This window comes from Gobius niger (genome assembly GCF_951799975.1).
Source record: "Gobius niger genome assembly, chromosome: 1".
In the NCBI taxonomy this organism is placed as follows: Eukaryota; Metazoa; Chordata; class Actinopteri; order Gobiiformes; family Gobiidae; genus Gobius; species Gobius niger.
The window spans coordinates 46,040,817-46,059,371 of record NC_136852.1 but is presented as its reverse complement, the minus strand read 5'-3'; the positions used below and the strand labels follow the sequence as shown (position 1 = coordinate 46,059,371).

General features: G+C 41.4%; 2 protein-coding genes across 2 annotated transcripts; one reads left to right on the top strand and one right to left on the bottom strand.

Moving 5' to 3' along the window:
- Positions 1–12,714: 12,714 nt before the first annotated feature.
- LOC306972480 (immediate early response 3-interacting protein 1-like) lies at positions 12,715–15,465 on the top strand. Its single transcript, XM_079569107.1, has 3 exons — positions 12,715–12,887; positions 13,144–13,245; positions 15,216–15,465. The coding sequence occupies exons 1-3, from the start codon at positions 12,797–12,799 to the stop codon at positions 15,269–15,271; spliced, it is 249 nt and encodes an 82-aa protein (XP_079425233.1). The 5' UTR covers positions 12,715–12,796; the 3' UTR covers positions 15,272–15,465.
- A 464-nt stretch (positions 15,466–15,929) lies between these two features.
- Positions 15,930–17,278, bottom strand: mrpl41 (mitochondrial ribosomal protein L41). The gene is made up of 2 exons (XM_079564426.1): positions 17,205–17,278; positions 15,930–16,445 (listed from the first exon to the last, which is right to left on the bottom strand). The coding sequence occupies exon 2, from the start codon at positions 16,435–16,437 to the stop codon at positions 16,030–16,032; it is 408 nt and encodes a 135-aa protein (XP_079420552.1). The 5' UTR covers positions 16,438–16,445; positions 17,205–17,278; the 3' UTR covers positions 15,930–16,029.
- Positions 17,279–18,555: the final 1,277 nt, after the last annotated feature.

Here is an 18,555-nt window from a genome sequence, read left to right as displayed (position 1 = left end):
ATTTGGAAGATTTTTTCAGAGGGATTTTTTATTATTCAATCCCAAAGCCCCATTTATTGAGTTTTGAATGTCAAAAAATAAGGCGAAAATTACATTTTTCCACTAAAAAACAGCTTATTTTAAAACTAAACAAGAAATCCAAAATCCCCTCTGAAAACGTCTTGGCAACTCATTAATCAATAAAATGAAACCATAAATTTGAATGTAGCTCTATCCATTATTCAGATTTCGTCGCCGAAAAGATGGGAAATTTGGGGCATTTTTAGGCATAAAACACCTTGTTCTTATACGAAAAGATAAAATGACAGAAAACTTGCAATGTATTTTTTTCTCACATTTATGCCAGTGATCTACAGCAACAGTTTCAAATTGATATCTGTGAATATACATTTTTTCCCTATTCACCTGCAGTGTCTCGCCTCAAACACTAGGGCTTCTTCAGATGGTACAGGGTCATCTGCTATTTTGGGGAGATGAAGGCCTGCGGATGCACCACACATTCAGCACTGAGGCTTTCCCATTTTGTAAAGGAGGTTCACGGTTCTCCAATTACAACCTTTGAAACTGTATTTACTGTATTTCGGGAGAACTCAACACAAAGAAACCGCATTTAGAACTGCTATTTGGGGAGGTTTAAGGCAACTATCTGACAGTGAAGAAACTTGAGAAAGTTGTCAACACTGGCTTGTAAAGTGCACTTCAAGTGTGGGTTAGGTTCAGGTTAAGGTGCTTTATTTGTCATACAACTGTACACTGATATTTGTCCTCTGCATTTGATCCATCCTTCCGACACCGCTGGGACGTCCTGTAAGAAGCAGTGGGCAGCGCCCGGGGACCCGTCTCCAGATGTGGAGCCAGGCTGATGGTCAGAATCAGGATCCACCTATTGTACATGTTTTAGTGCCAATATTATTAATGAAGACAAAGTATTTCAAAGCAGAATGCCTCCTCTTATTTCAGTATACAGGCACATCAGGTGACACCCTGTGGAGACAAATATGCTCAGTTATTCATGCATTGCTAAAATGTTCAATGTAATATTGTAACCAACCAGGCTACACAATAATCTGTACTCTGTATTTAATCATAGCAGCAAAGACTCTCAGGTCACAATTCATCTGCTTCAAAATGGCCTGTTGCTCACATGACGGCAGCCAACATCAGATGTGAGTAGTACCTTTACTTTTTGAAGTACTTGTACTTCACTTTTTCAATGAAATCAATTAAAAGAAAAATGAACTGAAAATGAGACAAATGTGCTTTATTGATGCTCAAATGTTCAATGTAATAAATTACATTATTGTAACCAATCAGGCTACACAATAATCAATACACTATATTTAATAATACCAGCACAGATTAAAAAAACAAAAACAAACAATCAATACTTCAAATTGTCTTGTTGCTCACATGATGTAGTTGGCCGACCTCAGAGGCGACTTTACTACTCAGTTGTTTTTTGAAGTAATTTCCCTTCGTGGAATAGTTTTCATATATGGTACTTTTTACTTCTACCTGAGTAATAGGCTATTATAATGAAGTAACTGTACTTTTACATGAGTAAAAATTATAGTTACTCGTTCCACAGTGAGTTAATCTTGAAGTGGCAAAAGCATCTTCTTGACACATGCAATAAATGTAGTTTGTGTTTATATACTTTATTAATCAGAACAATATTCTTATATTTTTATGGCATTTCCGTTAGAAAAAATAGGAGCTCGGAGGTCCAGCCCTATTAGGTGACGGTGATACTTCAGTCTCCAACTTTCCAAACCAATCCATAACTTCATACTGATATCACTCACCATTACCATAGAGCAAGAAGAAGAAGCAGAAGAAGAAGAAGAAGAAGAAGAAGAAGAAGAAGAAGAAGAAGAAGAAGAAGAAGAAAAACATTGCTGTCAGGCTCTCCATCATGTTTTATTTTTATTAATGCAATGTTTACAATGACAACAGTATATAAAATCATTGAGTCGACAGGCTCTCCATCTGGTTTTACAAATCCCGATTGACGCGCGCGGCGTCACGAACGTGCCGTGCGTCAGTGCCATGGAAACGGCGCGCTATTTAAACAGCGACTTGACCAGAATCTTTCTTTCTGTCACTGACAACCCGAGTTGGAGATTACACGTGAGGTCTGTATCTTCATTTCTTGTGAAGTCCATGTCGACTATTGGTCAAATACACATTCAAAACACTTTGTAACACTTTGTTTCTCTTGTTATGTGTGTTTTTGCAGATTTACTGAACGAGCTAACTACTGAACAATGGCACCGTCGTTCTTCGAGTTCCCTCTTCGTGGTAAGTCCTGTCTAAAATACTGTATATCGACAAATATCGCAAACATAGCGTGAGTGTTGAATGTTGGCAACAGTTTTGTCCGCGTGAGGGCAATGCGGCTTTTGCTAAAGCTAATGTTTGGGTCATAAGTGGTTCAGTTGACGAAATGGTCAAGTTTACAGGTAACTTAGTTGGTAACTTTCACTCGACGATTTCTTTTTAGGACATGGTTAATACCTGATAAAAAGGGCTTAAATGTATCAGTAGGAGTCTTCAGTAAAACATTATCAAGGAATTTGTTGGAAAACGAAGGTATTTTCGTTTCTGGGCGTCTAGTTTTGCGCAGTGTTCAAGTTGCTGAAATGGTTTCCTTCACAGGTAGTTAATAACTTTCACTCGACGATTTCTTTTTCGGGCATGGTTAATGCCTGATAAAAAGGGCTTAAATGTATCAGTAGGAGTCCTAAGCAAAACATTATCAAGGAATTTGTTGAAAAACTAAGGTGTTTTAGTTTCTGGACATGTGTGGTGTGTTACACAACATGGACATTCATGGATGTTTTATGTAAGCTTTCCAGTCCAACTTTCTAAACTGGCAGATTATTATTAGTTACAGGAATGCATTGGCAATGCTTAAAAAGCAGATCAATATTGTTTTAGTTGACTTTTGTGCATTTTTAGGTGTAGATGGCACTATCAGGGGCCCTGTGAACTTACGCAAAACTGAGGTTAGTGATATTTCACTTATTTCTTACAATTGTAATATTTAAATGTTAAAATGTAATATTGTAGCATTCAATGAATGGTAATTAACATGAGTTGGTTAATAGTTATTACATGTTCCTGTAAGTTGCTTATGTTTGTTTGTTCCAGGCCTTCTGCTGGACGCTCCGTCGGTCGCCCTGTGGGAAGACCCGTGGGACGCTCCAGAGGTCGACGAGGACGAGGACGACTGGTTTGAGGTAAATGAGTTGTTCTTTTTCCTAGCATCTTCTGATGAAGAGGAGGAGGAGGAGGAGGAGGAAGACGCTGCGGACTCTGATGAAGAGGAGAGGGGAGAAGACTCTGCGGACTCTAGCGACAGCTGTCTTTCAGAGGAAGAGGAGGGTGAAGAGGATGACCAGCGCTTTCCTCCAGAAGAGTTTTGGGCTGGCTGGCGGGCCCCTCCTGCTCAAGCTGTGGAGAACCCTGTCCCACAGCAGCGAGCAGAGAGCCTGTCTCCAGCCTTCAGCGCTCTGCAGAGGATGTTCGAGGAAGCGCTTCACCGTCAGGACCTCGGTCAGCTCTCTCCCCCTGCACCCTCCCGTCCCGCCCTGGATGTGTCTTCAGGTTCTGCTCCGGACTTTCTGCCCCTCGGCGGATCCAAGCGCAGCAGGGATGAAGATGACGAAGACAAGGAGGTCGGCTTCAAGCGCCCGCGCCTTTCTTCCTAAGACGGCCTGACAATCTCTCCACTTCTGCTGCGACGTCCGGGGACTTCCCCCGCGAGTCCCTCCAGTTCCTGCTCCAGGACCCAGAGTCAGACGAGGACTGAGTATTAGCCTCAAAGCTTTGGACCTGGAACCTCCGTAACGGCGACTTTTACCACCGTCCACGTCGCAGCGCTTTGACCTGTATATAGTCTTTACTTAGTCGTAGCTGTGTGTGCGTCAAAAACAAAGACAACAAATATATATTTCTTGTGGTAAGTAAGTAGTAAGTAAGTAAGAAGTAATAGTACTAGTATTTGTGTGTGCGTCAAAAACAAAAAGACAAAAAAAAAATCTTTGTTGTAATAGTAGCTGTGTTTCCAGTTTTCTAAATGTAAAGGTAAGTGTGTGTGTTTAAAACTATATATTTACAATATTTTGTACATTCTACTTATTCTTCTTAGTCGTAGCTGTGTTTGCTTTAAGACAAAGAGACAAAAAAAGTTTAAACTCAGTGTATTTGCACTTTTCCTGCAGTTGTAGGTGTGCCTTAACTAGTTCTACTCTGGGCATAGGAGGGTTAGACAGGATCGCCCCATAACCCGAGGGTTGTCGGTGCGACTCCTTCACTGTGCGTTTTGTGTAAATATTCCATTTGACTTCTTTATTGGCCGTGTTTAAACTGAACATTTGGATCAGGAGGTCTGGGTTTGTTGACGAGCTGGTCGGACAATCTCTGTCCTCCTGATGAGGTTGTTGTTATGGGACAGCAGTGGCTCAGCTGGTAGAGTTTGACCTCTAACTCAAAGGTTGGAGGTTCGATCTCTTATACTGGCAACGCTCGCTGTCGTTGTGTCCTTGGGCAAGACACTTGACCCGCCTTGCCTCTAGTGTGGATGTGTGTGTGTGGAGAGAGTGAATGGGTGAATGGCTGACTGCTGTACTGTGAGGTAAGTGTGTCTTTGGAGACACTTACTGACTGTGATGATCTGTAACGTGGCGACTTGGGTTTGTCCATGAACTCATCAGTTTGTGGGACACTCCCTCCTTCTCCATTTATCTTGTTTTTTTATTGTACTGTATTATATTAATGTCATTAAAAGATTTGTCTTGCCTCTTTGCACTTGATTTGGGTTTATCAAAAATACAAAAGCTATTTTAAAAGGTGTGAAAGGTGTGGACAAAGGGCTTATTATTATCATTAATAAAACTAGAAAAATAAAATGTCAATTTAAAACTGGCCTTAATCAAAACTGCTGCATGATTTTCATCTAATTTATGGCTAATGCCACAATATTAAAGATGAAAAAGGTGTGTTTTCGTAGGTAGGGTGTGTGTGTTTTTGCTTTATTTGTTTACAGGGAAACATGGAGCCGTCCACATCCGGGAGTGAACATCGCACCAGCAGAGGGGGTCCTGACCAACACCACACAAACGCAGCTCCAGAGGGACCTGGGAGTGACCTGTGAATTCTCAGGAGGCCACTGCTCTTGGTAAATGGTCTCCGCTTATATAGCGCTTCGCATCAAGGAACCACTCACCCATTCACACTCTCATTCATTCACCGATGTACGCAGGTACCGGAGGCAAGGACACGACGGCAGTGTGCACCTGCAGGAGCCGGGGTTCTTCTGACCATGAGACGACCCGCTGTCCTCCTCTCTTATTGGAAGTGGCAGGTCACTGGAGTGCACAGAGGCCACAGAGGGAGCTCCAGCTGAGGTGAGGCGGTGCTGCAGCGGGGTCCTTCTGACTGTGCAGCGCCATGAAGCACTTAAGGCAGTGATCAATAAACCTTTGTAAATATGGTTGATTTGTATTGTCTTTTTTGTTTACAGTTTATTAAGAAAGTATTGGAAAGAATCATTTACCTTTGTTGCGAGTGAACTATTATAAACAGCACAGATGTGGTAGAGCAGAGACTGCCCAAATGTGGGACAGGGGAAAAATTGTTTGTGTGATGGTCCTAACAGGTCAAATAGTTGTGAGTTATTTAGATGAGATCCTTTTATTTGCAAGTCCATTAAGGGGAGACACTACAGGCAAAACTCCATTTTTTCAGTTTCAAGTTTTGGGCCAAATTGGTCTCTGAACATACAAGCTTTCTCCCGGGAACCAAAAATATACCGAATCTTCACAAAAACATGTTTAAATATTGCGCTGATTCAATGTTCCCCCATAGACTTATATGGGACAATGCAATTTGAAGGGCCTTTTTCTCAAAACACATTTTTCTGTCATTGTGGCGACACTATGTTCACGTCAGTCGGACCTAAAGACTTCAGATTTTCCAGCCTTGGACTGAACAATATTTGGAAGATTTTTTCAGAGGGATTTTTTATTATCTAATCCCTAAGCCCCATTTATTGAGTTTTGAATGTCAAAAAATATGGCGAAAATTACATTTTTCCACTAAAAAACAGCTTATTTTAAAACTAAACAAGAAATCCAAAATCCCCTCTGAAAACGTCTTGGCAACTCATTAATCAATAAAATGAAACCATAAATTTGAATGTAGCTCTATCCATTATTCAGATTTCGCCGCCGAAAAGATGGGAAATTTGGGGCATTTTTAGGCATAAAACACCTTGTTCTTATACGAAAAGATAAAATGACAGAAAACTTGCAATGTATTTTTTTCTCACATTTATACCAGTGATCTACAGCAACAGTTTCAAATTGATATCTGTGAATATACATTTTTTCCCTATTCACCTGCAGTGTCTCGCCTCAAACACTAGGGCTTCTTCAGATGGTACAGGGTCATCTGCTATTTTGGGGAGATGAACGCCTGCGGATGCACCACACATTCAGCACTGAGGCTTTCCCATTTTGTAAAGGAGGTTCACGGTTCTCCAATTACAACCTTTGAAACTGTATTTACTGTATTTCGGGAGAACTCAACACAAAGAAACCGCATTTAGAACTGCTATTTGGGGAGGTTTAAGGCAACTATCTGACAGTGAAGAAACTTGAGAAAGTTGTCAACACTGGCTTGTAAAGTGCACTTCAAGTGTGGGTTAGGTTCAGGTTAAGGTGCTTTATTTGTCATACAACTGTACACTGATATTTGTCCTCTGCATTTGATCCATCCTTCCGACACCGCTGGAACGTCCTGTAAGAAGCAGTGGGCAGCGCCCGGGGACCCGTCTCCAGATGTGGAGCCAGGCTGATGGTCAGAATCAGGATCCACCTATTGTACATGTTTTAGTGCCAATATTATTAATGAAGACAAAGTATTTCAAAGCAGAATGCCTCCTCTTATTTCAGTATACAGGCACATCAGGTGACACCCTGTGGAGACAAATATGCTCAGTTATTCATGCATTGCTAAAATGTTCAATGTAATATTGTAACCAACCAGGCTACACAATAATCTGTACTCTGTATTTAATCATAGCAGCAAAGACTCTCAGGTCACAATTCATCTGCTTCAAAATGGCTTGTTGCTCACATGACGGCAGCCAACATCAGATGTGAGTAGTACCTTTACTTTTTGAAGTACTTGCACTTCACTTTTTCAATGAAATCAATTAAAAGAAAAATGAACTGAAAATGAGACAAATGTGCTTTATTGATGCTCAAATGTTCAATGTAATAAATTACATTATTGTAACCAATCAGGCTACACAATAATCAATACACTATATTTAATAATACCAGCACAGATTAAAAAAACAAAAACAAACAATCAATACTTCAAATTGTCTTGTTGCTCACATGATGTAGTTGGCCGACCTCAGAGGCGACTTTACTACTCAGTTGTTTTTTGAAGTAATTTCCCTTCGTGGAATAGTTTTCATATATGGTACTTTTTACTTCTACCTGAGTAATAGGCTATTATAATGAAGTAACTGTACTTTTACATGAGTAAAAATTATAGTTACTCGTTCCACAGTGAGTTAATCTTGAAGTGGCAAAAGCATCTTCTTGACACATGCAATAAATGTAGTTTGTGTTTATATACTTTATTAATCAGAACAATATTCTTATATTTTTATGGCATTTCCGTTAGAAAAAATAGGAGCTCGGAGGTCCAGCCCTATTAGGTGACGGTGATACTTCAGTCTCCAACTTTCCAAACCAATCCATAACTTCATACTGATATCACTCACCATTACCATAGAGCAAGAAGAAGAAGCAGAAGAAGAAGAAGAAGAAGAAGAAGAAGAAGAAGACAAACATTGCTGTCAGGCTCTCCATCATGTTTTATTTTTATTAATGCAATGTTTACAATGACAACAGTATATAAAATCATTGAGTCGACAGGCTCTCCATCTGGTTTTACAAATCCCGATTGACGCGCGCGGCGTCACGAACGTGCCGTGCGTCAGTGCCATGGAAACGGCGCGCTATTTAAACAGCGACTTGACCAGAATCTTTCTTTCTGTCACTGACAACCCGAGTTGGAGATTACACGTGAGGTCTGTATCTTCATTTCTTGTGAAGTCCATGTCAACTATTGGTCAAATACACATTCAAAACACTTTGTAACACTTTGTTTCTCTTGTTATGTGTGTTTTGCAGATTTACTGAACGAGCTAACTACTGAACAATGGCACCTTCGTTCTTCGAGTTCCCTCTTCGTGGTAAGTCCTGTCTAAAATACTGTATATCGACAAATATTGCAAACATAGCGTGAGTGTTGAATGTTGGCAACAGTTTTGTCCGCGTGAGGGCAATGCGGCTTTTGCTAAAGCTAATGTTTGGGTCGTAAGTGGTTCAGTTGACGAAATGGTCAAGTTTACAGGTAACTTAGTTGGTAACTTTCACTCGACGATTTCTTTTTAGGACATGGTTAATGCCTGATAAAAAGGGCTTAAATGTATCAGTAGGAGTCTTCAGTAAAACATTATCAAGAAATTTGTTGGAAAACGAAGGTATTTTCGTTTCTGGGCGTCTAGTTTTGCGCAGTGTTCAAGTTGCTGAAATGGTTTCCTTCACAGGTAGTTTATAACTTTCACTCGACGATTTCTTTTTCGGGCATGGTTAATGCCTGATAAAAAGGGCTTAAATGTATCAGTAGGAGTCCTAAGCAAAACATTATCAAGGAATTTGTTGAAAAACTAAGGTGTTTTAGTTTCTGGACATGTGTGGTGTGTTACACAACATGGACATTCATGGATGTTTTATGTAAGCTTTCCAGTCCAACTTTCTAAACTGGCAGATTATTATTAGTTACAGAAATGCATTGGCAATGCTTAAAAAGCAGATCAATATTGTTTTAGTTGACTTTTGTGCATTTTTAGGTGTAGATGGCACTATCAGGGGCCCTGTGAACTTACGCAAAACTGAGGTTAGTGATATTTCACTTATTTCTTACAATTGTAATATTTAAATGTTAAAATGTAATATTGTAGCATTCAATGAATGGTAATTAACATGAGTTGGTTAATAGTTATTACATGTTCCTGTAAGTTGCTTATGTTTGTTTGTTCCAGGCCTTCTGCTGGACGCTCCGTCGGTCGCCCTGTGGGAAGACCCGTGGGACGCTCCAGAGGTCGACGAGGACGAGGACGACTGGTTTGAGGTAAATGAGTTGTTCTTTTTCCTAGCATCTTCTGATGAAGAGGAGGAGGAGGAGGAGGAGGAGGAGGAAGACGCTGCGGACTCTGATGAAGAGGAGAGGGGAGAAGACTCTGCGGACTCTGGCGACAGCTGTCTTTCAGAGGAAGAGGAGGGTGAAGAGGATGACCAGCGCTTTCCTCCAGAAGAGTTTTGGGCTGGCTGGCGGGCCCCTCCTGCTCAAGCTGTGGAGAACCCTGTCCCACAGCAGCGAGCAGAGAGCCTGTCTCCAGCCTTCAGCGCTCTGCAGAGGATGTTCGAGGAAGCGCTTCACCGTCAGGACCTCGGTCAGCTCTCTCCCCCTGCACCCTCCCGTCCCGCCCTGGATGTGTCTTCAGGTTCTGCTCCGGACTTTCTGCCCCTCGGCGGATCCAAGCGCAGCAGGGATGAAGATGACGAAGACAAGGAGGTCGGCTTCAAGCGCCCGCGCCTTTCTTCCTAAGACGGCCTGACAATCTCTCCACTTCTGCTGCGACGTCCGGGGACTTCCCCCGCGAGTCCCTCCAGTTCCTGCTCCAGGACCCAGAGTCAGACGAGGACTGAGTATTAGCCTCAAAGCTTTGGACCTGGAACCTCCGTAACGGCGACTTTTAGCACCGTCCACGTCGCCGCGCTTTGACCTGTATATAGTCTTTACTTAGTCGTAGCTGTGTGTGCGTCAAAAACAAAGACAACAAATATATATTTCTTGTGGTAAGTAAGTAGTAAGTAAGTAAGTAAGTAAGTAAGAAGTAATAGTACTAGTATTCGTGTGTGCGTCAAAAACAAAAAGACAAAAAAAAAAATCTTTGTTGTAATAGTAGCTGTGTTTCCAGTTTTCTAAATGTAAAGGTAAGTGTGTGTGTTTGAAACTATATATTTACAATATTTTGTACATTCTACTTATTCTTCTTAGTCGTAGCTGTGTTTGCTTTAAGACAAAGAGACAAAAAAAGTTTAAACTCAGTGTATTTGCACTTTTCCTGCAGTTGTAGGTGTGCCTTAACTAGTTCTACTCTGGGCATAGGAGGGTTAGACAGGATCGCCCCATAACCCGAGGGTTGTCTGTGCGACTCCTTCACTGTGCGTTTTGTGTAAATATTCCATTTGACTTCTTTATTGGCTGTGTTTAAACTGAACATTTGGATCAGGAGGTCTGGGTTTGTTGACGAGCTGGTCGGACAATCTCTGTCCTCCTGATGAGGTTGTTGTTATGGGACAGCAGTGGCTCAGCTGGTAGAGTTTGACCTCTAACTCAAAGGTTGGAGGTTCGATCTCTTATACTGGCAACGCTCGCTGTCGTTGTGTCCTTGGGCAAGACACTTGACCCGCCTCTAGTGTGGATGTGTGTGTGTGGAGAGAGTGAATGGGTGAATGGCTGACTGCTGTACTGTGAGGTAAGTGTGTCTTTGGAGACACTTACTGACTGTGATGATCTGTAACGTGGCGACTTGGGTTTGTCCATGAACTCATCAGTTTGTGGGACACTCCCTCCTTCTCCATTTATCTTGTTTTTTTATTGTACTGTATTATATTAATGTCATTAAAAGATTTGACTTGCCTCTTTGCACTTGATTTGGGTTTATCAAAAATACAAAAACTATTTTAAAAGGTGTGAAAGGTGTGGACAAAGGGCTTATTATTATCATTAATAAAACTAGAAAAATAAAATGTCAATTTAAAACTGGCCTTAATCAAAACTGCTGCATGATTTTCATCTAATGTATGGCTAATGCCACAATATTAAAGATGAAAAAGGTGTGTTTTCGTAGGTAGGGTGTGTGTGTTTTTGCTTTATTTGTTTACAGGGAAACATGGAGCCGTCCACATCCGGGAGTGAACATCGCACCAGCAGAGGGGGTCCTGACCAACACCACACAAACGCAGCTCCAGAGGGACCTGGGAGTGACCTGTGAATTCTCAGGAGGCCACTGCTCTTGGTAAATGGTCTCAGCTTATATAGCGCTTCGCATCAAGGAACCACTCACCCATTCACACTCTCATTCATTCACCGATGTACGCAGGTACCGGAGGCAAGGACACGACGGCAGTGTGCACCTGCAGGAGCCGGGGTTCTTCTGACCATGAGACGACCCGCTGTCCTCCTCTCTTATTGGAAGTGGCAGGTCACTGGAGTGCACAGAGGCCACAGAGGGAGCTCCAGCTGAGGTGAGGCGGTGCTGCAGCGGGGTCCTTCTGACTGTGCAGCGCCATGAAGCACTTAGAGCAGTGATCAATAAACCTTTGTAAATATGGTTGATTTGTATTGTCTTTTTTGTTTACAGTTTATTAAGAAAGTATTGGAAAGAATCATTTACTTTTGTTGTGAGTGAACTATTATAAACAGCACAGATGTGGTAGAGCAGAGACTGCCCAAATGTGGGACAGGGGAAACATTGTTTGTGTGATGGTCCTAACAGGTCAAATAGTTGTGAGTTATTTAGATGAGATCCTTTTATTTGCAAGTCCATTAATTCTCAAACACTAGGGCTTCTTCAGATGGTACAGGGTCATCTGCTATTTTGGGGAGATGAACGCCTGCGGATGCACCACACATTCAGCACTGAGGCTTTCCCATTTTGTAAAGGAGGTTCACGGTTCTCCAGTTACAACCTTTGAAACTGTATTTACTGTATTTCGGGAGAACTCAACACAAAGAAACCGCATTTAGAACTACTATTTGGGGAGGTTTAAGGCAACTATCTGACAGTGAAGAAACTTGAGAAAGTTGTCAACACTGGCTTGTAAAGTGCACTTCAAGTGTGGGTTAGGTTCAGGTTAAGGTGCTTTATTTGTCATACAACTGTACACTGATATTTATCCTCTGCATTTGACCCATCCTTCCGACACCGCTGGGACGCCCTGTAAGAAGCAGTGGGCAGCGCCCGGGGACCCGTCTCCAGATGTGGAGCCAGGCTGATGGTCAGAATCAGGATCCACCTGTTGTACATGTTTTTATATTATTATTATTAATGAAGACAGAATATTTCAAAGCAGAATGCCTCCTCTTATTTCAGTATACAGGCACATCAGGTGACACCCTGTGGAGACAAATTTGCTCAGTTATTCATGCATTGCTATAATGTTCAATGTAATAAAATACATTTTTGTAACCAGTCAGGCTACACAATAATCTGTATTTTATCATAGCAGCAAAGACTCTCATAAGTCACTGCCCCAACTTCAAATTGGCTTGTTGCACACATGATATTGGCCAACATCAGAAGTGAGTAGTACTTTTTGAAGTAATTGCATTTCTTGGAGTAGGTTTAAAATATGGTACTTTTTACTTCTACTTGAGTAATATTAAGAATACTCAAATAAAAATCTTGGAATCTTTAAAGACATGACTTGAGCTTACTTTCATTTGAAAACAGTTTAACCTTTCTTTTCTTCTTCCTTTAACAAAACAACCTTAAATAATTTGAAGAATTGAAAAAAAAAAACTCACATCCTTAATTTGATCTTCTGCGGCCACCATAGGCTACGTCAGATGTAAATAGATTGAAGCTAATTCGCAGCTAAAGGGAGCTAACCTTTGATCGGCTGTACTGAGCAGTAAAATGGCTTTTACGCTTTATTCCCTGATTCAGGCCGCGATTCTTTGCGTAAACGCTGTAGCTGTTCTCCACGAAGAAAGGTTTCTCAGTAAAAGTAAGTTGCCTTTGTTAAATGTGAGTCGGTAGGACTAGCAAGAGGCTAACTCATCTTTCGCGTTCAGAATGTTAAGCATGGTTATGATGGATGATGGTGTCGTGGAATTTTCTTCATATTACTTTATAAAACTCCAAACTAAAACACAGTATGACACTGCTATCCCTGCCCAAGCCCGCTGTCATTGTGTCCTTTGGCAAGATACTTCTCGCCAGACTGTAAAATGTGACTTTTCGTTTCGACCATGATTTTCCAGTCGGCTGGGGAGTGGACCAGGGAGTCGGGGGCTTTGGAGATGATCCAGGCATAAAAACACAGATGATGAACCTGGTCCGCTCTGTCAGGACTGTCATGAGAGGTGAGTAGGAGTAGTAGTAATAGTGCAGATGACAGGTTAGAAGTAGTAGTACAAGAGTAGTAGTAGTAGTTGATGTGCAGATGACAGGTTTTCATGTTTTGTTGCTTACGTTTGTGTAAGTCACCAACATCCAGTGAAGCATCTGCCTCATGTTCGCTCTCAAGACTGGACAGATGCTACGTATCTGCAATGGGTTCTACAAAAATACAACAAACATCAGCCTCAACATCATATTTATTGTTGGGATATTTTTCAGTTTGTCAATCACAAGCATTTGATAACAAACAGATCTCTATTTGAGTAGTTATATTGTACAAATACTCACTGTGAGGAACGCTCCGAGCACAATACAGACACAACCTAAGTTTTGCCTACACTGTGCTGCTGTCACAATGGTTTCAGCAGCCATGGTGTAAAACTAGGTCTTGTCCATTTGCCACAAAACAAACAAGAACTCAAACCCAGGTCATGAACTTAAGCATGTTCTTGAATGTTTTTTTTTTATCATTTACCCAAATCACAGATCTAAAAATAGTAAATTCTGCCTGTTGTGTCTCTGGATGGTTAGATACAAAGTAGTAATTGCCTTGGTTGCTTACATGGGTTTTGTAAATCGACTTGCCCGCCCATCCATCCATCCATCCATCCATTTTCTTCTGCTTTATCCGGGGCCGGGTCGCGGGGGCAGCAGTCTCAGCGGAGATGCCCAGACTTCCCGATCCTCACACACCTCCTCCAGCTGTTCTGGGGGGACCCCGAGGCGACACCAGGCCAGCTCGGAGACATAGTCCCATCACCGTATCCTGGGCCTTCCACAAGGCCTTGTCCCAATAGGACATGCCTGGAACACCTCCCGTGGGAGGCGACCAGGAGGCATCCGGAACAGATGCCCGAGCCACCTCAGCTGCTCCTTTCGACGTGAAGGAGCAGCGACTCTACTCCGAGGTCCTCCCGGGTAACTGAGCTCCTCACCCGATCTCGGAGGGTGCGCCCAGCCACCCTGCGAAGGAAACTCATTTCGGCCGCTTGTATTCGCGATCTCGTCCTTTCGGTCATGACCCAAATCTCATGACCATAGGTGAGGGCGGGAACGTAGATTGATCGGTAAATCGAGAGCTTTGCCCCGACTCAGCTCCCTCTTCACCACGACAGACCGATACAGCGACCGCATCACTGCTGACGCCGCACCGATCCGTCTGTCGATCTCACGCTCCATCCGTCCCTCACTCGTGAACAAGACCCCGAGATACTTGAACTCCTCCACTTGAGGTAAGGACTCCCCACTGACCTGAAGAGGGGAAACCACCTTTTTCCGGTGGAGAACCATGGCCTCAGATTTGGAGGTGCTGATTCCCATCCCGGCCGCTACACACTCGGCTGCAAACCGCCCCAGAGCAGCTGAAGGTCCTGGTTCGTTAGAGCCATCAGAACAACATCATCCGCAAACAGCAGAGATGAGATCCTGAGGCTCCCAAACCGGACACCCTCCGGCCCCTGGCTGCGCCTAGAAATTCTGTCCATAAAAGTAATGAACAGAACCGGTGCCCGTCGCTCATGTAAATGCAGTGATAAAGGGCAATATTTTGTGACGAAAAATGAAAAGTTGGGAAACTAAAGGGAATAAATTGCTATATTCTATATTAGTGACTGTTCCATAGATTTCAGACTTTTTAGAACAGTTTGCACCACAGCAAGTTATGGAAATTGTACCTCTTCATTACGACACACAAAGAGCAATAATAAAATCACACAAAAAACAACTAGGGGGAACTTTTTTGGGGGGTAAAATATCGCAGATAAAAGTGAGTTTTTGGGTTAAGCGTGTTCTGATTATAAATGTGTCCAACCTGTCATTTGCACTTTAAAACATGAACTTGGTAAACCACTTCACGAAAATTGGATTCCTATTTTTTTCTCTTGAAATGCGTATGTTCTGTGGGCTAATTCAGTTTTATGCTTCTCTCTTTCAGTGCCTTTGATTGGTGTAAATTCAGTCTGCATCGTTCTTCTTCTTCTGTTTGGATGAAGTCAAGTGAAAAAAAGCACAGAAAATATAGGGAAATACAAGAAAACATGTTTTATACTGCGGGAATGAATGTCATTTCATTTTGAACTTGTTGTAATATAAAGTCCTTAATTAAAGCTTATTGTTTTTGTTGAACAATATTGTTCACTGGACAATTACTTTGATCTACATTGTAAGTGCACTGTAATAAATACACTGTTTGATTATTATAGCTAAATTCATGTGTTTTCTCTTTTGAACCTTGTTTACTAGTACATACAGCATATGTTAGTGGTACTTACATATGCTGTATGTATGTACCACTTACATACAAAGGCGGTATGGATTGGCCATACCGCCTTTGCTCTGCCCAATCCCGTCAGACCTTGGAAGCTAAGCAGGACTTGGATGGGAGACCGTTTGGGAACACCAGGAAGCCTAGCGAAGGTAGTGAGTGAGGCCGATGGCGCAAACTGGTAGCTTCGCTTCCGTCAGTCTACCCCAGGGCAGCTGTGGCTACAATAGTAGCTTACCACCACCAAGTATGGAGTGAACGAATAGTGCAATGTAAAGCGGAAAATGTAAAGTTGTCTATTGCCTATAAGTTAAAGTTAACACATAACATATATCAATGTCAGGAATAGAATAATTGCTCTGATTATGTTAACGCATAATTTTATTTTTTACAAACAATTCAACAACAGATTTCAATTGATACTTCAGTTCCAGAATTGAACATTGAACAAAAGCCAAAAGTCTTCGATGTTTCACAAAAGTCTCTAACGCCAATAGTTCTTTGGAAACAATTTAAACAGCTTTCCGTCTTGTGTTACTTCAAATCCATATTTCTCCAGCTGCTCTTTGTTGAAAGTTCCTGCTTCAAAGTCCTTCTTGATTTGAGGGGCCACAGCTTCGTCGAACAGGCTCTGCGCTGTCAGGGGCTCCTCGGTTCCTCTCGGGGCGCGGTAGGACACGTACGGCTGCAGTTTAAATCCCTCCAAATCCGGGACCACAAACTCCGGAATCATCTGCCGTATGGACACAAACTTATTGCTGGAGAGTTTGTACCCCGTCGGTCTCGATCCTCTGCCTTTATTGTGAGTCTTTGAGCCGCGTTTGCTGGTGAACTCTGACATTCGGTCTGCGCCTCTGATGATTCCTCGCATCAGCGTGGATAAGACGCCCATGGTTCCTCCTAGAGTAGAATGAGACAGAAAAATAACTAATTATTGTTTGAATTGCAATGTATTTTGGGGAAAATCACATGGAAGTCTTGAGATTTTGTTTATAAAATGTACAATATGAACTCAAATGCGCTAGTGTCATTTCAAACAGTGTCCATGATAAAATTTACTTGAGTTTGGAAAGAGCATTTGTTCCACTTTTGACCTTCTTGTGGAAATCTTAAGATCATTCCAGTGGACTATGAAGACTGAATTGAAGTGCAATAGGCACCATAATCTCCATAAAAGTTGCAGCTACTATTGTCATGCTATTCCAGTTACTATCTTTAAATGATAAATCTCAGTTAAAATGAAAAGTAGCCTATTTGATTGATTAAATCTGCAACCAAATATAGTGGAAAAAGCTAAAGAAAATATGAAGAACTGTCAGAATACATAACACTAGCAACAATCAGAAAATAATGCACACAATTAAACAATATCCAAATGATAGATTACAACTGTGGACTTATTTGGCACAAACTCATCTTAAATTCAATTCAAACACATTTGCCCAAATTCAGTGCAATCTGGTCGCAAGGATCCAGTACATTAGCATGCACTATGATAAGCCAGCTAAAGATTGCCTGGATATAGCCTTTACTCAGTTGTTTGCCGAGTTAAGAAGATGGCCAGCAGTTGTTAAAAGAGTCGCTAATCAGGCATCGCGCGCAACGACTTAATTTATCATAACTTTTAAGTTAAATCTGGCCTAAAAAGTATTTCCTCACCTTGAACGCCTGTGTTACAAGAAATGTGTCTGCGTGACTTCCCAAAGCCGGAGCCGGTGATTGGTCGAAAGCGCCAGAGTCCACCAATCAGATCCCGAGATACTCACGTCACTGTCACTGACGTAGACGCGTAAATAACAGGATGTCAAAGGACTTGCTCTTCAAAATAAAACGTGTTTCGCAAAAGTAAAGCGTAATTCTTTGATACAACTCACTTTGTAACAGTAAGAACAGAACAAAAATGGCAAACAACAGATGTATAATTACAAAATAAAAGTGCAGCAGAAATAAATATATGTACACGTAAACAAATGTATATGGTGAAAGCCAGGAGGGAGACACAGAAAAAAAAAATACATATATATAATAAGGCATGAAATCGTACACAACAGAATGAGACAGGAAAGGGGACCGTTTGCATCAAGATATTAGAGTATGGGATGACATAAAGATATAAATAATACAACACGTTTAGTGTGGTAACAGATTATAGGATGCATTATGGATTTTGATGGCTCTTTGATTGGTCACAGTGTTTATTGTTTTTGAGGGGGTGGTTGAGTTTGTTTATGAAATGAATAGACCTCTGGCGTGATTTCAGGGATTCCAGGTGCACTCTGTATTAATAAACCAACACATTTAGTAACCCAGGAGCTAAATATAGCATTGTAGCATTTCCGCGAAAGTGACCCTGCCAGCTGTAAAATGTGCCAATAAACTTGTCCCTGTGAAGAATTGGAATGCAACAAATATGTTTGAGTGAGTTTGAGCTACGACTAACATTGCACATGACAGGTTTTACAGTCTACGGTTTTAATGCTTTTGAAAATGTGACTAATTTTGATGAATATTATCTGTTGTAAGTAAATAATTACCATTTATTTCAGTGAAACAGCAAATTAATTAAGAAATGTTGGACATTATTTGAATTTTTAAGCTACTGACAGGACGTTGCTTTTTATTTCTATGGGAAGTGACATAGATAAAGGTAAAGTTCCATAGCTGCAGTTTGACTCACCCGTTTCCCATTGACGTAACATGGTCGGCATGGCAACAGTTTAAAATTCTCCTCTATCTATGTCACTTCCTGTCGGTTTCCAACAAGAAAGTGAAACTATAAACATCCCAAAAATGGTCAAACTTAAGAAAACTGGCTACAATCTTTAGCAAAATCTTACATATAATTGTGTTAACAATGTTTTAGCAAAAAAAAAGTGTATAATGTGTCTCTTTCATTGTTTTAAGTTCTCTTTTATCATGTAGGCTATGGTTATGCATCTACTTGAATATTTAAGAACACATCCACGAAGAGAATCTGATCACTCATATAATTATTGGTTAAAGTAATGTG

Excerpts from the sequence above, each read along its gene's own strand:
- LOC306972480 (XM_079569107.1), top strand. The coding sequence starts at position 12,797 with ATGGCTTTTACGCTTTATTCCCTGATTCAGGCCGCGATTCTTTGCGTA. Across the intron at positions 12,888-13,143 it reads AGAAAGGTTTCTCAGTAAAA|TCGGCTGGGGAGTGGACCAG; the intron begins GTAAGTTGCCTT and ends ATGATTTTCCAG. Across the intron at positions 13,246-15,215 it reads TGTCAGGACTGTCATGAGAG|TGCCTTTGATTGGTGTAAAT; the intron begins GTGAGTAGGAGT and ends TCTCTCTTTCAG.
- mrpl41 (XM_079564426.1), bottom strand. The coding sequence starts at position 16,437 with ATGGGCGTCTTATCCACGCTGATGCGAGGAATCATCAGAGGCGCAGAC.